A 20,171-nucleotide genomic window follows, 5' to 3' on the forward strand; every position below is an offset into this window, starting at 1 on the left:
CAAGAATGTGAAAGAGATTTTTGCTATTGAAAGAGAAGAGAATGTCAACAATGGCAGCGATAAGATTGAGTTCTTTCAATTACGCTTCCTAACTCTGAAATATCTTCCGAGGCTTGCAAGCTTCTGCTCAGGAATGACGACAACATCAACATCACAATCGAGACATGATGAATTGACACTGTTTGACGAAAAGGTAAGCTTGATGATAACCTTGTACTTTTCTATTATAGATATAAACAATTTTTTGTTCTTTACTTTATCTGAGAAAATATTGAATAAACAATTAACTTTTACTGCAGCTTGTTTTCCCCAATTTGGAGGTTTTAGTACTTGAAGACATAGAATCTGGAATGATTTGGTGCAGCCACCTTCCAACCTTCATGACATCATCCTATTATAATTTGACAAGCTTGACCGTGCTGGGCTGTAGAAAAATAAAATACATATTTCCAGCTTCTATGGTTCAAAGCTTTAAGCACCTCCAACACCTTGAGATTTGTAGATGCAGAGATTTAAAGGAGATTGTTGCTAATGGAGCAGAAGAAACTCCTAAGTTTGTCTTTCCACGGTTAAAGTTTTTAAAACTTAACGACCTACCAGAACTTACAACTTTTTACCTTGGAAGGCATAATTTGGAATGGCGGTTGAAGTTAGAGGTTTGTGATTGTAAAAAAGTAAAGATATTCACTTCAGAATGTGGTAGCTCCAATGAAAACAACACGGAGGCCCAATTTGATAATTCAGAGCCAACCCTCTTCTTGATTGAAAAGGTACATATTTATTTTCTTTAGATAATTAAAAAGAAAATAAACAAAATGGATCATTAATAAATTTGGATACATACTTTCTATTCTTTTATTTTCTTTAACAATATTTAGATATGTAAGAAAAAATAAATTTGTAGCTTGATTTGGACAAATTTATTATGGAAAACCAGATCATCCAATATAAATATGAGACATTTTCCTCCAAAGTTAACCACCGGAAACAGTTGATTTCAAATCAAGAATGATCTAAATTTAAAAGAACATTCTTTTGCCAAGTCAGTTTGTCTTTGGTGTTCAATTCGACATTTTGTTCCCCTTCTGTTTCTTGTTAAAATTATAAACTATTGGAATATTGTGTTTAACTCCAACTTGCTATTGTCAATTAATACACAGATCAACCCCGATTTGAAGGAATTGATAGTGGATAGCATGATTCCACTAGGATTCCTTGAAAGATTTAACAACCTACAAAAGCTCAAACTAAATGGGGATTTAGACGAAGTATTATTCTCATGTAAAGAAGAAGAGAAACATATTGAAGTACCAATACAAATAAAACATTTAGAGCTGGATCATCTTCATCATCTAATGTATTTGTGGAAAGAAGACTGCAAGCTAGATCCATGTCTTCTGTTTCAGAATCTTACCCATCTGACAGTAGCAGATTGCCATAAAATAGAGATGAACATAATAACATCTTCAATTGCCAGAAGTTTGCTACAATTGAGGGAAATGAGTATCTGTAGATGCGATATGATAATAGAAGTAGTAGAAGATGAGAGAGATGTAGCAAAAGATGAGATTGATTTCCCCAAATTGAAGTTGCTGTCACTCTATGATTTAGAAAATCTCATGTGCTTCTACTCTGGGAATTGCATTTTAAAATTCCCATCTTTAGAAGAATTACAAATGAAGAACTGCCTCAATATGAAGACTTTCTCTCAAGGAGTCTTGAGCACACCAAAGTTACAGAAGGTAGTAAGGGGAAGATATTTGGAAGAAAAGTGGTGGAAGGGTGATCTTAATTCAACTATACAACAATTATACCAAGAAAAGGTATGTATTTATTTACTTAAGAGAATAACTTTCCTTTTAGTTTTTAATAGATACAGCTATTTAGAAACCATTAGCAAAAATAATAATTAAATTACATCTTTTAAAGTTCATAATAGTTTCATAATGATGAGAAATAGTAAAATAATTAAAAAGGTCAAAAAAAAAAAAAAAAGAATGGTAAACTAGTACATTAAATATCAAAAATACGTTTATAATGTTCCATTCATTATTTAGTAATGGGGTGAGGGTTAAGGTATACAATGGGCTCATGCTTAGCCCATACATGTAGGCCTGTGAACCCAATAGGTCAGCATGTGTCAGGCCGAAGGTGCATGTAGACAACCATCACTATCTCCACCACCTTTGTCATAACTTCCATACACAGAGGACCAGGATTTGATTTCCAAGCCTATAAAGAGGACTTTTATTTATGTGAATGGTTAAAAGTAGATTATTAATTGAATGAACATCGTTTTCTTGCATTTTTGCTTTAAAATTATTTATTTATTTTTCCCCTTATCTATCAATCATTCTATCTTGTTTATTTCTAAAATCATTCATAGATAGAACAATGGGTCACATGTGGACAGTGTGAAAGTGAAGAATTCTATCAATTCCACAATTATTCAATATGAATCCTCTCATTTTGAACGATAAAATAGTTGCATAATGCTAAAAAAACAATATGCCGCTTTTGTTACTAAACTTTTTTTTTTTTTCCCTAATGGCTGAATTAGTAGACAAGTTATTACTATGTAGGTATTATTACTTAAACCAACCCACCCTCCAGGTTTGCCAAACTCATAAAAACACTTACGTATTTATAATGACGCAAAACCCCCTGTTATATAAAGTTAACAGATTCCCATTACATTTGTCAGTCTAGGGGCAAAATAGTCATAGCATGGATAAACATTAAAAAAAAAAAAAAAAAAGGAACCAAAAATCTGGGAAAGTCCCATGAACACACATTACCATAAAGAATTTTTAAAAAGGAGTACAATTTTGGGGCAAAATTTTCCTAAAGTTCAAGCGAAAAACAAAGATTCATCTATGAAGGAAATCCCTAGTAGTGACCTTAAAATCTGGACCGAAACCTAACTCAAAAACTCCATAAGTGGCTAACAAAATTTATTATTTCATTGAGAGCTTTTATCAAACACTTAGTGAGCCTTAGCTTTTGACATACAAAAATCAAATATAGCTAAACAAATCAATACATCTACCCAATTCTAAGACAGAAGCTTGTAACTAATTATATGTATGTAATATGAATTAAAAATAAGAAGCAAAATACCAGATAAAAATCCTTACAAACTGAGATGGTGGGATCTTTGAGAGATATAAAAAAGAGTATGAGCATAAAAAGGGGGGCGTCAAAGTGATCACTTTCCATATATATATATATTTAGTTTTAGCGTACTAATAATGAGACCAATGGCAATTGCCTAGTTACGTTTCATGGTAATTGAATTATATTTTGACTTCTAAATTTGCATTTCTAGTATCTATTATTTATTTTTATTACCAAATGAATTACGTTATTATACAGCTTAACTAACTAAGGCTGACCCACCAAATAACAACAAACTATCAGATAATACTAACAAAACTATAATTTTAACATGATTTATTTTCAGGGTAACTTTTATCAGAAGGCATCGACATTATTTGGAAAGGACATCAAGCAAATATGCCGAGGCCAAATTCCAGATGAACCTAAGGATGCTCAAGTGAAAGCTCTTGAGATCTTTAAAGACGAATCAAGAAGCATTCCAGTTGAAATCCTTGAGACGTTTCACAATCTTAAAAGCCTTGAACTAAAAGCAAATTCAGTCAAAGAGTTGTTCTCATCTGGAAATGATGATAAACATGTGGGGGCATTCACACAGTTAAAATTTCTGGAAGTCCTTCTTTGTCACAATTTGACCACTCTACTACCATCTTCTACATCGTTTGAAAATTTAATCGCTCTGAAAGTACAATATTGTAATGGATTGAGGAGCTTGTTGACATCATTAACAGCAAAAAGTCTCGTGCAACTCCAACATATGACAATAAAAGGATGTGAAATGCTTACAGAAGTAGTAGCAAATGGGGGAGATGAAGAAAAAGATGTAGTTTTCAAGAAACTGAAGAGCTTGTCACTTGATTGTTTAGAAAATCTCACAAGCTTCTGCTCTGGGAATTACACCTTTAAATTCCTGTCTTTGAAGAGATTATCTGTGGATAATTGCCNAAAATTTATTATTTCATTGAGAGCTTTTATCAAACACTTAGTGAGCCTTAGCTTTTGACATACAAAAATCAAGTATAACTAACAAAATCAAAACATCTACCCAATTCTAAGACAGAAGCTTGTAACTAATTATATGTATGTAATATGAATTAAAAATAAGAAGCAAAATACCAGATAAAAAGCCTTACAAACTGAGATGGTGGGATCTTTGAGAGATATAAAAAGAGTAATGCTACAGTTACCGACTGGTGTGTACCGATTTTGTACACCGAATGACGTGGTACAATCCTGACCGTTTATTTATTATTAGTTAATATTAATCAACGACCAGGATTTTGTCACGTCATTCGGTGCACAAAATCGGTACACACCAGTCGGTAACTCTATCATTTTCCATATAAAAAAGAGAATAAGCATAAAAAGGAGGGCGTAAAGTGATCACTTTCCATATATATATTTAGTTTTAGATGTAATAATGATGAGACCAATGGCAATTGCCTAGTTACCTTTCATGGTAATTGAATTATATTTTGACTTCTAAATTTGCATTTCAAGTATGTATTATTGATTTTTATTACCAAATGAATTATGTTATTATACAGCTTAACTAACTAAGGCTGACCCACCAAATAACACCAAACTATTAGCTAATACTAACAAAACTATAAATTTTAACATGATTCATATGATTTATTTTCAGGTTTTCTCTGATCCGAAGGCATTGACATTAATTGGAAAGGACATCAACCAAATTCCAGATGAACCTGAGGTTGATCAAGTGAAAGCTCTTGAGATCTTTAAAGACGAATCAAGAAGCATTCCAGTTGAAATCCTTGAGACGTTTCACAACCTTAAAAGCCTTAAACTAAAAGCAAGTTCATACAAAGAGTTGTTCTCATGTGGAAATGATGATAAATGTGTTGGGACATTCCCAGAGTTAAAATTTCTGCAAGTCCTTATTTGTCACAATTTGATCACTCTACTGCCATCTTCTACATCGTTTGAAAATTTAATCTCTCTGGAAGTACAATATTGTAATGGATTGAGGAGCTTATTGACATCATCAACAGCAAAAAGTCTGGTGCGACTCCAACAAATGACAATAAAACAATGTGAAATGCTCACAGAAGTTGTAGCAAATGGGGGAGATGTAGAAAAAGTTGTAGTTTTCCGGAAACTGGAGAGTTTGTCACTTGATTGTTTAGAAAATCTCACAAGCTTCTGCCCTGGGAATTACACTTTTAAATTCCTGTCTTTGAAGAGATTATCTGTGGATAATTGCCCCAAGATGGAGACTTTCTCTGGAGGAGTTTTAAGCACACCGAAGTTGCAGGAGGTAGTAAAGAACGGGTTAGATCTTTATGGGTGTTGGGATTATTGTCTCAATACAACCATAAAACAATCACAAAAAATGGTACGTAATTATTTACTTAGAAAGTCTGTGTTTTTTGTTTTTGTTGATTTGATTAACTTCACATCTAACCACCGGAATTTTTAATTGTACTTACTAAAAATCTAAAATAATGGTTGTAGACTGAACACTTGTCAACCCCATGGCCTAGTCTTTAATTTTTTCTTTAACCGAATTAATGATCTCAATATGCATTTATTTAATTGAGTACTAAAATTGATATCTTTAATTAATCAAACAAACATTTTATGCTTTTGCTTTCATAAAATTGATATCTTTAATTAAATACATATTTATTACTTATTTTATCAAGAACTTATTTTAAATATATTAATTGTTGGTTTTTCATTATAATTTTGTATTAAAAATCTTTATTTAAAATAAAAATTAATATTTTATTGACTCCAACATCTCTCATATCCTCTCTTTCTTTCGCTTAGGGCTATAAATTTAGAGAAAACATAACGAAATAGTTATTGTATTCGTTTTGAACACAACATATAATTATCGTGATAATGTTGAAGTAGGTTAAAAAATCACATCATGTGTTTTATTGTCATTGTCAATTAGGCTAAAAATATCTGTATAATTATAAGAGAATTCAAAAGATGAAGCATTCGGACAAGTTGATTAGGGAAAGCCCAGCTAAATTATCCATTGCGGTCTCACATGTTATGGCCCTAATTTAAATTCCCCAATACTTATATATAATTCAACCATTTCATAAGCTTACATAAGATGTCAGTTAGATTCAATTAATAAGAGAGGCCCATGTAACAGAGAGAAGTTGATAAAGGGAAAGGCTTCACTCTCTCGGCCCACTTGGAATTGTTTTGCTTTTATCTTTCCTTCTTCAATTGTGACGTTGCTCTAAAATTTTTTACACCCCTTATGTTTCCATCATTTCATCATTTGAGGTTGAATGGTGGAAACGATTATTTTACTTCTTAATTTTTATACACTAAAAGAATATTATTGAAATAAGAATTTTGAATGTAGGTCGTTTTTCCTGATATGAAGGTCCCAAAATTGAGTTCAACGTTATTGGACATCCAGCATCTGACGTCAACGTCTTCCTCTTATCGTAATATAACGCACTTTATTTTGTTCGGTTTTCATCATCTGAATTATGTATTTCCATCTTCTCTAGTAAAATGTTTTGAACAACTTCAACAACTTGAGATAAGATGGTGTCAGGTTTTAAAGGAGATTGTTACGATGGAAGAAGTAGAAACAACTTCTACGTTTGTCTTTTCACGAGTAACCACTTTAATACTTGAAAACTTATCAGAACTTACATCTTTCTGTCTTGGAAAACATACATCGGAGTGGCCGGTTCTAACGACTTTGGAGGTGTATAATTGTGACAAAGTGAAGACTTTCACTTCAGAACATCTGAGCTTCCATAAGGACAGTGAAGAAGCCCACTCTCTCTTGTTAGTGGAAAAGGTACTGAGTTTCTTTGTACTTTCTTTAATAAACTAGAAAATTGAAAACATCATTATAATACATAAATTAGATCTCTTTGATTATATGACTAATTAATATATCTTTTTTCTTTGAAAATTAAACTGGAACTTCTTCGGAGTTAATTAATGAGAGAGGTTGCATGAAAAATTTGTTATCATATTGTTAAATAAGAAACCAATATTTAATATGTAATCAAATTAAAATATTACCATATATTTAATATGATTTTCAAATATAAATTTTTATTTTCAAAAATTAGGTATGGAAAAAAATTTATAATTTATTTGATCAATTGTTAAAAAAAGTGGAGGTTTTGGATTAACGTTAAAATTACTTGAAAAATCTCATTGGAAGATAAAAAATTCATACATTAGTTGTCTTCGGCCTTTGTTTCTTGACCCATCAATTCATATTTTTTTTTCTCCTTATTTTGAAAATAGAAAAAAAAAATGGATATGGGTGAATAGTTAAAAGTTATTTAACTTCAACTTGATTTTATCTGATTAATTTGTAGATCAATTCAATTTGGAGGCATTGAGATTGACCGAAATAGACAGCGTGATGGCATGGCAGGGCCCATTTTCAGAAAACTTCTTTGCAAACTTAAACTTCTGAGATCATGTCCACAAATGCACCAGTTGGAATCCTTCAAAGGTTTAAGAATCTAGAAACGGTCAAACTAAATAAGATTCAAAGCATAGAAATATTCTTATGTGGAGAGGATGAGAAAAGGATTCTACATAAGAGGTTTAAAGCTGAATATTGTTATGAAAGGAGTACCTATTGAAACAAGACCCAAAATGCCTCTATTCTTCAAAATCTTGAAGTTCTTGAAGTTACATTGTTGGAATTGATCAATGTAGTTGCCATCATCAGCATTTCCAAAATCTTAAAGTTCTTACTGTAGCGATTGGGGCAATGGTAAACTTAATAACATCTTCTGTAGCAAAAAGTCATGGTGCAATTGACAGAAATGAAATAAGGATGCTTAAGTTGATCGAAATAGTAGAAATGATCAAAGATGGAGCAGAAGATGAAATTATTTTCACCAAATTGAAGTGGTTGTCACTTGAAAATTTAGAAAGCTCACCTGCTTTGCACAGGGAAATACACTTTCAAATTCCCAACTTTGGAAGAGTTAATTGTGGAAGATTGCCCCAACATGAAAACTTTCTGTGAGGAGTCTTAAGCACACCAAGATTACAAAAGGTATGGGAAGACAAGTGCTTGGATATTGGAAGTTGTTGAAGGGTGAGCTTAATACAATCATACAACAATTACACAAAAACGTGGTAAGTCCTCAATTATTTATTTTTTATTTATTTTTGGTTTTTATGTAATTGTTGTTGCTAGATATAATTAATCATAAGAATCCCTCTGGCAAAATTTATTAGAATTTATATTTAAAAAATAATATATAAATGAAAAAAAGTCAAATTCACGTATCATATATAAATACACATTGCAAAAAAATGAATACATTAGGTTTCACTATCTAAAAATGTCGATGTCATTCAAGATTATCTGTGAAAAAATTAGAACACTGAAGAAAAAAATGTAATTTCCAATTGTAATGAAATATAAATAAAATAACAAAATAGCAACAACTAAGATTATTATGTGGGAAAGTAGATGAATGAAAAAATTCGTTATTGAGAAACAATCAGCTTTTAGTTTGAAATTTTGAATCTTGGCTACAGATAAGTTTTTCATGACAAATTTAAATTAACCTTTATCTAGAAACAAATATTAGAGTTTTGAAATTCATTTAATAGGAAAGCATAAAGGATAAAGTTTAAAAGGAAAAGTAACATTTAATGGATTAAATGGAGTAAATATTCCATTACATGACATATTAAACTGGAACCTTGATTAGTGTAAGGGAAAACTTATTGAAAGTAATAAAATATCAATCTACTTATTGGGTCTTAATTCAATGAGAAGCCTCGGTGCTTGTGCCTGCAACCGTGAGCCTCCTGCATGCTAACCCAAAGGGTAATTGGCAGAAAACCCATGGACCTGAAAAACAAAGCGTGAAAAGTTTTTCTTCTAAAAATAAATATAATTATACTGCATGTTTCCTCTAAACTATATGTATTGTGTGATATTGGTTATGGGAAACATTAATTTTAACATGCTTTATATGATTGATCTTCAGGTTCATTCCAATTGGAGATATTCACAATAAGTGGAAAGAAACACGCTACTTGGCCTGACCAGTTTTCAAGCCATGACTTTGGGAAAGGGAAATCTCTTGAGTTCATTAAGGACGAATCAACAAGCCATGCTGGGATTTTATCAAAAATACAAATCTACACGTGTATAAGTGTCAGGGACTACTCTAGTGCCATCTTCAGCATCTTTTGAAAACCTGACAACTTTGAGAGTATGGCATTGTGAGTGGATTGAAAAACTAATTTCTTCGCAATGCTAAAAGTTTGAATCAGCTGAAGAAATGACTATAAAACGTTGTGAAATGATGACAGAAATTGTTGCAAATGAGGGGGATGTAGAGAACGACGAAATTGTTTTCAACAATTGGGTCATTCGATTGCGATTTAAAAAGTTTCACGTGCTTTGCTCTGGAAACTACACCTTCAAATTCCCATTTTTGACGAAATAGATGTGACTAGATGCCCAAGATGAAGACTTTTCTGGAGGAGTGTTAAGCACACGCAGTTACGGTGGGGGTAGAGTATAACATGGAGCATTTAACAAAAAATTAATGAAGACAGTTATCGCCTAAATGAAATTATACAACAATTACACAAGAAAGAGGGTGTAGGTTAATTACTTGAAAGCTTATTATCTGGGGTGCTTTTTCTCAATACATAGATTAGTTTTCTCTTACATTTAGTTATTTAAATTAACAACACATCACTTCAAAAGCTTATTGATGGAAATAAAATATAGCATTTTTCTTTTCTCAAATTTCCTTAACATATGTATATACACCATCAAAAACGTCATGATCAAATAAATGTTCGCTTTCTTTTCTCAATTTTCCTTTTAATTGATAAATTATATCAATTTATGTTCAAAGAACATTCTCTATAGTTTTTGCATTACTCAATATGTTGTAATTGTAAATGTTACAGAATGTTCAGAGTTGTGAGAAGGATTTGGTCAAACTCTAATGCAACCTGTGGAATAAGGCCTCTATGTACGCAGTTTGTGGGGCATTGTAGTTCATGTTCCTTGTGTTCAACTCAGACCATGAGAGGGTTCTCTGTTTTTACCTTTTTTTTTTTTTTTATCTTTCCGGTTTGAGATTTTGCTTTGAAGTACCACAATTGTTTTGATTTTGATTTTTTTATTATATTATTTTTTTTTTTAACGTGGTAACGTGGTACAATGAAGATGTGACTCTTTTGAGGCAACATTTTGCCTCTCTTGAATTGTAAATAAAAGGAGAAAAAAGAGTTGGTTTTGGGGCTGGAGAGACATCCAAAGCAGGGGAGGGAGAAAGTGATGCAAACAGCTTTTCCAGCAAATATCCATCAATGAATCTTGCTTCGTGGCCAAATTTTAGAGTCTATTGTTGAAGACAAGATCTTCACATCCAACAATCGTTTCTCGATAATTCTCTTCATTGTGATGTTTTGTGAGACCTCTCATTTTCTCTATTGAGTCTTTTCTATTAAAATCCATCTTGTTAGGATGATGATTGGTGAGTTATAGTCTCTAGTTTTTATCTAGAGAAGAAATGTTGTACATATTAATTACATAGTGGAAGTTAAAATCGGACTAGGTGCCCGTGGTTTTTCCCATTGGGTTTTCCACGTAAAATTCGGTGTCTCGTTTGTGATGATTGTCCTATATTTTGCTGGTGGTTTGATTTAAATTATAGGAGTAATTTTGCGAACCATTTAAATCACACAAAGAGGGAAAAATTTTTTGCTTTGCTTTTGTAGATTTTCACTGCACCCGGTCCACTTTTTTCCAAGAGAAGTTGGACATTCCTGCCCATTGAGACATTACCAATAAAACATTCGAATTAATTAGCTCAAGCCCCATTTGAGACATTACCAATAAAACATACGAGATTAATTAGCTTCAAGCCCATTTATCAGCATGCGCTCTTGCAAGCCATGCCTCTTTTACTTGCAAATCTCCAATACAATCATACATCACTTCGAGCTAATCACTATATGATACATGAAATGCTATATAACTTCTTTCATATTCTTTTTCACTTTTGAAACGTGTTTAGATATCCAAAATTCATTGCATTTCCGCTTTATACAGCAGCATAACTCATGCCGGAGACTCAGCGAAATGTTGCACTTCGATTCCAGTTGCTGGAAAAGCAAAACGACGTTTACCTTGTGAAAGTTCTTTGTTCATCATCTTTTTGGCCTTGACTACCAGCTAAATTTTTCTTCTATCCCCAGAATCACGTGGGTTCTTTGGTTTCCTTCAATCCTCACTGATTCTTTCTTCGCAGCTTCCCCAAATTTGATCTGTTCTCGCGGCTTCAAAATCAAATGGCTTTATCTGCAAAAAGCCACTATGGTTTTCAGATTTCTCAAGCTTTCCAGGTTTTCTATTTTTGTTCACTGATTGCAGGCATTCCTGGAAGTGGTAGAAAATCAGAGAGCGACATAGGCTCCTTGTTCATCATTTCCAAAGCAGGCTCCGCAGAATTGTTCTCCCTGGGCACATTGGTTTTTCCAAGTTATCATGTGTTGATTCCTTCATTTAACATCTTCCAACATTATACATCTTCGGATTATACCTAGCAGATGGCTCAGCAGGAGGTTCCTCAGATTGAAATTTAACACTCTACTGGACTCTTCTGCGACAGGTTTTGGCTGTTCACCACTGGTAAAAGATGAGAAGGATTGAAGGTTCTTTGAAGATTTAACAGGCTCCACCTTGACCTCTTTAACTGCTTTTGGTGTTCATCCCTGGCAGAAATGAGTGGAATGGTAGATTCACCGAAGATCTAATCTGATCCAATTTGATCTCTCCTTGTCCTGATTAAAATGAACAGCTAATTATAAAAATACGATTGAATGAAATCGGATTCCAGTCATTAAAAATGAAGATGACAGCCATGCTAGTCGAGTATACATGATGCATTCACTTTGGCAACAATTGAACCCTGGACAACCTTCCCTTATCTTATGAATTTCACATAATGATGTCTCACACAACAAACAGGTCAACAATAAGACAGGTTTCATAACAGTTGAAAAAATAACCATCCAAATGATAGTAAATAATGGAATAAGATCCAAAAAAATCAACACCTTTTATCTTTTTATTTTCTTTTCCTTTTTTAACGAGAGAAAAACATTTTTAACTAACAATAGCCTTAGAAAATTAACATAAGAAAACAGAGGCAAAAAAAGAAAGAAAGAAAGAAAAGAGAAAATTTGGCAGGCAAACAAAAACTGATTTGCCATTTAACAAGAATCAGCAGCACATACTCACCCCTTTACTAACAGAATAATTGCAGAGCTAGCAAAAATAATGAGCACATTAAACTCACCTTTTTCAGTATCAAACTTTCTCTTTGGGTTACCAGCAGTGCTCCAAAACCACGGGTAGGTTTCTTTAGAGCCCAAAAGATGCTTCAGTAACCTATAAAGAAATAAACATTTTAATCTACAGCTATCAATTTAAGATTATAATCAATACAAGGCATTAACGTTTTACAACCTTAACTGAAGAGGATATGCAGTTATTGTCTCTCTACTTTGGCAGAGGTTAGTAATGCTTTCTCTGGGAAGCTCCGAGATATGAATGCCGGACTCCTCTCTTCACCATTTGCTCCAGGATGCCCCAAAGACCAGTCCTTTTCTGTCAGGCTCTGTAACACTGCTTCCAAATTTAAAGAAGGTGGTAGATGTGGAATGATGCTAGCATTGAATGCATTGCCACCACCAACACTTCTATTGTAACATTTGAATTTTTACATTTGTGGAAGTCTCAGCGACTAAAGCTTCAGTTTCATCGTTAAGTGCTAAATTTACTTCAGGCCTACACAACAGAGATTTAATTTATGAAAATAAATGGAAATAATAACAAAGAATTAACACCCAAGAGAGTTGGAACTAAAAAGTATCAAGTTTATTCTCTATAGCTCACAAAAACTACATCAAACATGGATCACCAATTAAATAATAGGACTACTTAATCAGTGAGCAGTTACTAAACAAGCCCATTTAACAAGTCTACCCTTTCAAACTGTCCTAATGTATAAGATCCATGCTAGACTTTCACACAAAATTATTCAAGAAGAATAAAATTATAATTTATGATGGCCCAGCGAATGAACTCTCTTTGCTGTTGTGAAGGACAACAACTTCAAAATGTGCAAAATTTTCCTGAATATATGAAAGGCCAAAGATGTATATCAAATCTTCCAACATTAACTTGGTAACTCTTTATAAACCCTTCATTTTTTTTTTTTTTTTTTGAAGAAACTAAAACAATATCATTTTTTTTTTAGAGAAAACTAAAACAATATCATTACTTGAAGAAATTACAAGAGAGTGAACAAGCTGTACACAAAAGTATAGATCCATCTAAAGGATTTATACAGAAAAGGTTGAACAACTCAACAAAAGCTACAAATAACTCAATTCAATTGCAATAGCCAAAATTAAACCAAAACCCCTCCCCAATATAAGTGAAAAAGAAAAAGGAAGTATCTTGAAAAGCTTGGGAATGAACCCACGAGAAGCAAGCAAACGAAATCTTTATGACCCCTCATGACCAAAAGATTTGAAATTACTAAATGAATTTACAACAGGTGATCATTTAACATTCAAAAACATAAAATTAGTTGGAACCAGAACTCAGCAATAACAGTAATATCATTCAAATCCTATTTCCAAAATTTATACAAGTACACTCCCTTCCCTCCATGAGGTCTAAACTGATCCCACATGATAATTACACAGTTACAGGAGGTGTGTACATCAATGTTTCAATCTCTTTATTTTTTTTTTTTTTTGGTCACAGCTTTCAACATTATGAACAATTTACTCCAGGTCAGCTTTCTGTATCAAGCTCATCAAGATAAGGAATTTTAGTATGGGTGAATTAATTTCTTTTTTTTTTTTTTTCTTTCGGTAGACAAATGACCAGCTGCAAGATTACATTAATAATAACCAAATATAAAAATTCATCATGTACTGTTGACTATTTGGAGAATCTTGATCAGTGATACCTAGTCTATGCTATCCAATTAAACAGTCAATCCAACAAGGCTGAGAAGGGTAAGATCACTGAAACAGCTCAATACCAAGTCACCACTATATTACTGTCATGAAACTAGTTTATGCAAATCTTACGATTTCCATTCGTCCCTCTTTTAACTGTTGAGCAATGGCTTCAAAGCAGTAGCATTCTGCAGGAATCCCTAATGATTCTAACAACCGAGCCAAGATTACGCTCAATATATGGATGCTTCGATTTCAATAATCGGCGTAACTTGCTAGGAGTAACAGGCATCTGTTTGGCTTTTACATCAGAAAAAAAAAATGTGAATCAGGAATAACAAAGATAAAATTTAAGTTAAAGGAAAATTGGAGCAGTTTTTACCAATTTCAAGAAGAGTTTTGTAGGCAAATATAACCAGTACTTTCATCCTCTGTACGGGCAACAACATCTCGCCATTGACAAAGGCCCTGCAAACCATTTAAGTTGGGACCTATAATAAAATCAGTAGACAGTATACAAAATACGTCAAACCATTAAGTAGGTTATAATAATGCATCAATCAGTTGATCTCCCTAGTATCATCAAATCATCTAAAAAATTAAAAGTATAATCCTTGACACAACCATACAGATGACTATGGTGCCATTTGAGGCTTGTCAAAGATGTCAAAGAAAAGTCTCTGTGTTGTAGATAGTTCATTTCCTGTGGCTTAGACTCCTTATGCATATAAGATGGATAATGTAAATAATTAAAACAACAACAACTTACTGCAACAATGGCAAGCTGCTGAGCATTCAATTCAGTCCCCTGCAACCTATTTCAACATAGGAAAGTAAGTAGCTACTGATTAGTTTCTGTTCAAAAAAATGATAAAACAAAGAAAGAATAACAAGGAATAATTTTTAATACAAGATGTTCAATTCTAGCAGGTAGCTGTCATCTTAAACTAAGATAATAAGGAACTAACCCATATATATAGAGATATGAATTCTCTGTCAGAAGCTCTTTTTCATACAGCTGCATGCATATATCGTAACTACGCTTGTAGACCTGTTTGCAAGAGAAAAATTTGCTCAACATGATGAAATTATGGTCAATAATGGAAAATAAAAAGAAAGAACAATTATAAATCCCCACCAAACTCATGCTTCTCAATACTTTTACTTGGAAGGGAAATGAATCAAGCTTAATAATTTCACAAGTACCAAACCCAACGAAAAGTAGTGCCTATGAAGTAGTTTTCTAATTGAAGAAGTTAAAATTTGGATTGAAACAATCATTTTCTCAAAAATCTAGGCATTGTACCCAAGACACTGAGACATGATGGAATGTCAAACAAAGACTTCACTAACTCAAAAAAGGTTGAAAAACAGAGATGGCTTATATTAATGACATTCTTTTTTTCAGACTCAATAAAGCATAATTCACAAGCAGAAACAAGGGTCAAAATAAAGCACACAACAAGCTCTACATTGTCAAAGAGATCCACAAGGAACCTATAAAAGAACACACAGTTTGCATGAATTATACCTCTATCAAAGAAGCATCAGAGCTTTCGGCCTCCTTGGACATGGAGAACAACTTGATTTTCATCATATCATATATATACAGCAAATAGTGTGTATCTTCTCTGGCATATCTGTCAAGTAAAATCAAATTGTTCAGATATGCCAACCCCCAAATGTAAATTACTTTTCAACATTAGCAAATGCAGATACATTCATTACCAACAGAAGTATCTGCACTTTATTTTCAAAAGATCAATGTCAGAAAAGCAGAAGTCAGAAACAAAAAAAGAGAAGTAGAAAGCCAAACTTACCTAAGCATCTCATCGGGAAGAGGGCGTAATCTCCAATCTGCATTCTGATATCTGCAATGAGTAGACTGATCAACCTTAGCAGAAAAGAAGGATTGAAAATAAAATTGAAACATAAAATATAGAGAAAATAAAAGAAATTAAACTATGGAGAGAATCAGAAGTAAATTTTGTAGAGGACCCACTCTTTGTTGGCAGTAACTCCACAAAAGTGCTGTAGAAGATACTCCAAACTATTTCTCTCCAATTTCAAAACCCTTGAGGCCTGACATAGAGACAAAGAGAAATCTCACCATCACTTCAATTGCATATCACAATAACAGCATAATAATATTTACAATATGCTAAGAACATATTAGGCAAGGAATAATATAAAAGATCAGAAGCATAACAAATAACATCATCAAAAGGGGAAAACAAAAACAGACCACCTATTGCGTATACATCAATATGCATAATTGACATGAAAAACTACTTTAGTAAAATCAAGCAAGACTTGCTATGTATTCTTTGTTACCAGAGTCAGAAACTAATAAATGCTTCTTTTTGAAGCCAAACCTTGACTCAAAAAAAAAAAAATTCAAATGAATTGAAAATATAAAAACAGAACATCACCCTAACTAATTTAGTAGCAAGCTAGTTTGGGCATAATTAATTGCATATAAGACCGTATGTGATATCTTAAATCCAAATTCATCGATAAAATCTAATATAAGAAACTTAATTTAGCTCAAAATAAAATCCCAATTTTCAAAGTAGTGGAATCAAAGTGCAAACCTGTCCAGTATCAAACATATTGCAAATATATATGCCAAAGTCTCGTTGAAGCCATACAATATCCCGATCTGCTCCATGCATGACCTAATTGCATTAAATATTATCATAAAATAATGTAGATATATCATAAAGCCAAAAGAGTAGTGTGGTTGAAGAGAAAAACCTTTTTCTTGGTAGGGTCTTTGAAAATTTCCCGAAGATATGGGCCAACATGAATGCGGAGTTTCAATGTATCTACCACAAAATCTTCAGTTCTGGTAGAAATTTGCATCAGGCAAGTCAATCCTTGGAAAGATCGATATTGATTATGTTCCAAATCGACCTAGAGAAAAGTTAAACAAATATTACAATGTTTTCATATTTACTAGAGGATCTCTTTTTCTGATGAAGTGAAAACTAATACCATGTTTATTTAATCCATATTTGCTTAAGGATCTCCTTTTGCCTTAAGTAGAAACCAATACCAGGTTTTTTTATTTTTTATTATTATTCATACTTGCTCAAGGATCTCATTTTGTCATGAAGTAAAAACTAATGCCAGGTTTAATTCATGCTAGAGAAAAAAAATGAAGATATAGTCAAGAGTGCAGTTCCATGTCAAGCAACTAGATAAATTCCTTAAGCGTACAAAACTAGCACCAAAAGAAGTAGACAGTTTATTCTATTAACCTGACAGGAAGATCTCAAAGGGGATTTTTTCTTTTTTTTTTTTTGTTTTTTTTTTTTTTTTTGTTTGGGGGGTGGGTGGTGGCGCACTTAGAGGATTGGGATCTTAACTATCCTTTATCCCAAGGGATCTTAAGTAACCTTTATCCCCAAATAGAATAGTTTTGTACAAATAAGGTTCTCTATGAATATAGAAAATAAAGATGCTGCAGAGATGAAACTAATATGGTAAAATTTTGGCCAAGCAGCCCAGCGTCAATGTACCAAAAATAATAAATCAGCAGTCAGACTTTACCACAAACTCATTTACACTCCGTAATTTAGCAGCTAACTCCTTCAAATCTTTAACTTCTTCCACAAGCTTGAATGGTGTTTCCTTCAGTGATGGGGGTTTTACAGGTTCAACATCACCTATATCTTTATCCACAAAATCCAAAACAGAGAGACTCTCCTATACACATGAAGCAACAAAAATAAACAAAAGTATTTTACATATATTCTGGCAAGGATGACAACAAAAATACATCAACAGATGGCGTGAGAAATTTTTTAAACTTTTCTTTGGTTAAATGAGAATAACAATGACAGACTATGAAAATATAGGCAAGTAAAGATAAGCATCAATATCTAACCGTGCTTCCACCAAATAGAAAATGGGAGACAATTGTAAAACTATTAATCAGATAAAGGGCATTTAAAGAGTGAATTATAGGACATTAACCAGTGAGGCAAAGAGAAACATATAGACATATCAAGTCATCTTCAAAAGGATCTCGGCTTTGGCCCAGGAGTATTTTGCACCTATATTCTGAAAATTATCTTTCGAAGTGACGAAACTTATGACATGACTTTGAGACATATCCGGCTATATACAAGAAATGTCATCATATGACGACAAATCAAGATCACTAGCATCTACATACTAGCTAGCATTATCCAGGATAATATCCCAGCAAAAAAAGCTAAAAACTACAGTTCTCTATAGTAACAAAAATTATTTGAACAAATGATTCTAAGTGAATAGAGCTAGTCCGTATTAGTCTCAGCACTCTTGTTTTCCAACAAAAAGAACAATCACACAACATATATTTCAGTTATTACAGCTTAGAATTAAAAGACTGAAAGAAACATGTTCTTTCTAGACCTCAAAAAATTCTTCTGCCCAGACACTAATTACTATCCTAAACAAATCAAATACTAACCAATAAATTCGCAAAAAAGAAATAAAATAACAATAAAAAACTAACCAGAGGATGAACAAATCGCTGATTATCCTCACTCCTCTGCAACCAAACATGCTGAAATGGCTGGTTCAAATTATTCACCAAGATATTATACTCCTCTTGAGGTCTCTTTATAGTGGGTATATGAAACGGCACTTTTGCTCTCTCTTTCTTTTCCTTTACTTTCACATTCAACAAGTCACCCTGCACTTTACCCCGACTCACTGAGTCACCACCACCACCACCACTCACCGCAAACTCGCCCTTCTTCTTATTCTTCCCATAAACCAACTGAAACCCATCTTCATTTCCCCCCTCTCCCTTCTGCTCACCCCTATTTTTCTCAAATTCATCAAAAGACGCATCGATACGCTCGAAAACGTCGTCGTTTACATTAACAAGCCAGTCGTAGGCATCAACGATGTCCTCTTGGTCGGGAAACTCAATGGGTCGGCCCCAAATTTCTGAAGAGCCGATAGAATGGAGCAAAGATTGTGATTTGGCGGCGATTTCTAGTACGGGTCGATTGAATTCTTCGAAGTTGTTAAAGAAATGAAAATCTTTGTCAGACGGGAGGCTTCGCGAAGAAGAAGAAAGGTTTGAAAGCGAAGAGGAGAGCGGAGCCCTTAGGTCATTGAGTGACTGGGCCGCTGTCGGAGCTCGTGGTGGCTCGTCCTGCTCACTCATGGTGGTTAGGGTTTTTGGAAAGTAAAGGGTTTTAAGGTTTCTTTTATTAAATTTTTTATATTTTCTTTGTTTCTTCTTCTTCGTAGCTCAAGGGAATGTAAATGAAATGCTCTCTTCTTTTCCACATTCGGAAGTGCGGGTTAAAGCTTAAAGGTTTTTTATCACGTGACTGGTGTGAAGGAGGCACGTGGCATTTTTTAAGCTTTGAGATTTGGTACTTCTCCAACATGTTTAGTATGATAGAGGAAGATAATCCTTTGTGAATAATTTGATATTTAAATGGAAATTAATTTTGTTTTATTATCATGTAATTAGGAACAGTATGAACTAAGAACTACCTATTTATGGTTTGCAACTTCACTAAAGAAATTTACATCTCAATCACACCGTGACATACAAATTTGTTCTATATGGAGAGATTAAATAGTGTTGATACGTGATTTTAACACCAACGAAACGCACGTAGGAAATGCTGAGCTGACTCAGAAGACACACATGAATGTGGGGATGTTGAGTTGATTATGAGATGAAGGACAATGTTTAAAGTAGTTCGGATGCTTAAACAAGCAAATCCTACGTTCATTGATATTGCATTAATATGCAGGATCAGGTTGCGTCTAGCGAACTGATTTAGAGCTTGGAGATTACAAGTGAGAGAGAGAGAGAATAAGCTATTACAGAGTGAAATTAGCTAATCCCACAAACAGAAGAGGAGCCCTCTATTTATAGTGAGATAAATTAAAACAATGATTATTGAATCCGTAAAAAGGGCGCAGATACCGTGTAAATCCTTCTTTGCGTCCTATTGTTCACCTACTCGAGTGATTTCCTCGGTTTATGCAGGAATTGGACACGTGGACCGTCTCTAGCCTTTCGTCAGTCT

The 20,171-nt window shown here is 33.3% G+C and overlaps 3 protein-coding genes across 3 annotated transcripts in view; 2 read left to right on the forward strand and 1 right to left on the reverse strand.

The window, feature by feature from the left end:
* The window catches only part of LOC116112115, a 77,148-nt gene extending 69,475 nt beyond the window's left edge, over positions 1-7,673 (forward strand). The window contains exons 9-10 of the mRNA XM_031398304.1: positions 6,473-6,922; positions 7,458-7,673. Of these exons, the coding sequence (XP_031254164.1) occupies positions 6,473-6,922; positions 7,458-7,481 (474 nt within the window). The 3' untranslated portion in view covers positions 7,482-7,673. The remainder of the gene's footprint in view (positions 1-6,472; positions 6,923-7,457) is intronic.
* On the forward strand, positions 1,357-5,643 carry LOC116112032. Its single transcript, XM_031398199.1, has 3 exons — positions 1,357-1,823; positions 3,464-3,536; positions 4,821-5,643. Exons 1-3 carry the CDS (start codon positions 1,449-1,451, stop codon positions 5,558-5,560), a joined length of 1,188 nt encoding a protein of 395 aa, XP_031254059.1. The 5' UTR covers positions 1,357-1,448; the 3' UTR covers positions 5,561-5,643.
* A 6,510-nt stretch (positions 7,674-14,183) lies between the features above and the next one.
* LOC116112031 (protein RRP6-like 2) lies at positions 14,184-19,396 on the reverse strand. The gene is given in 13 exon segments (XM_031398198.1): positions 14,184-14,311; positions 14,314-14,418; positions 14,501-14,526; positions 14,528-14,586; positions 14,888-14,933; positions 15,087-15,169; positions 15,650-15,758; positions 15,939-15,989; positions 16,121-16,200; positions 16,713-16,796; positions 16,876-17,034; positions 17,674-17,829; positions 18,626-19,396. Coding segments are annotated over 13 exon segments (1,662 nt in total). The 5' UTR covers positions 19,289-19,396; the 3' UTR covers positions 14,184-14,270.
* Positions 19,397-20,171: the final 775 nt, after the last annotated feature.

The sequence above is a fragment of the Pistacia vera genome, unplaced genomic scaffold (genome assembly GCF_008641045.1).
Source record: "Pistacia vera cultivar Batoury unplaced genomic scaffold, PisVer_v2 Contig656, whole genome shotgun sequence".
Classification (NCBI taxonomy): domain Eukaryota; kingdom Viridiplantae; phylum Streptophyta; class Magnoliopsida; order Sapindales; family Anacardiaceae; genus Pistacia; species Pistacia vera.

Excerpts from the sequence above, each read along its gene's own strand:
- LOC116112032 (XM_031398199.1), top strand. The coding sequence starts at position 1,449 with ATGAACATAATAACATCTTCAATTGCCAGAAGTTTGCTACAATTGAGG. Across the intron at positions 1,824-3,463 it reads AACAATTATACCAAGAAAAG|GGTAACTTTTATCAGAAGGC; the intron begins GTATGTATTTAT and ends ATTTATTTTCAG. Across the intron at positions 3,537-4,820 it reads ATGCCGAGGCCAAATTCCAG|ATGAACCTGAGGTTGATCAA; the intron begins ATGAACCTAAGG and ends ACCAAATTCCAG.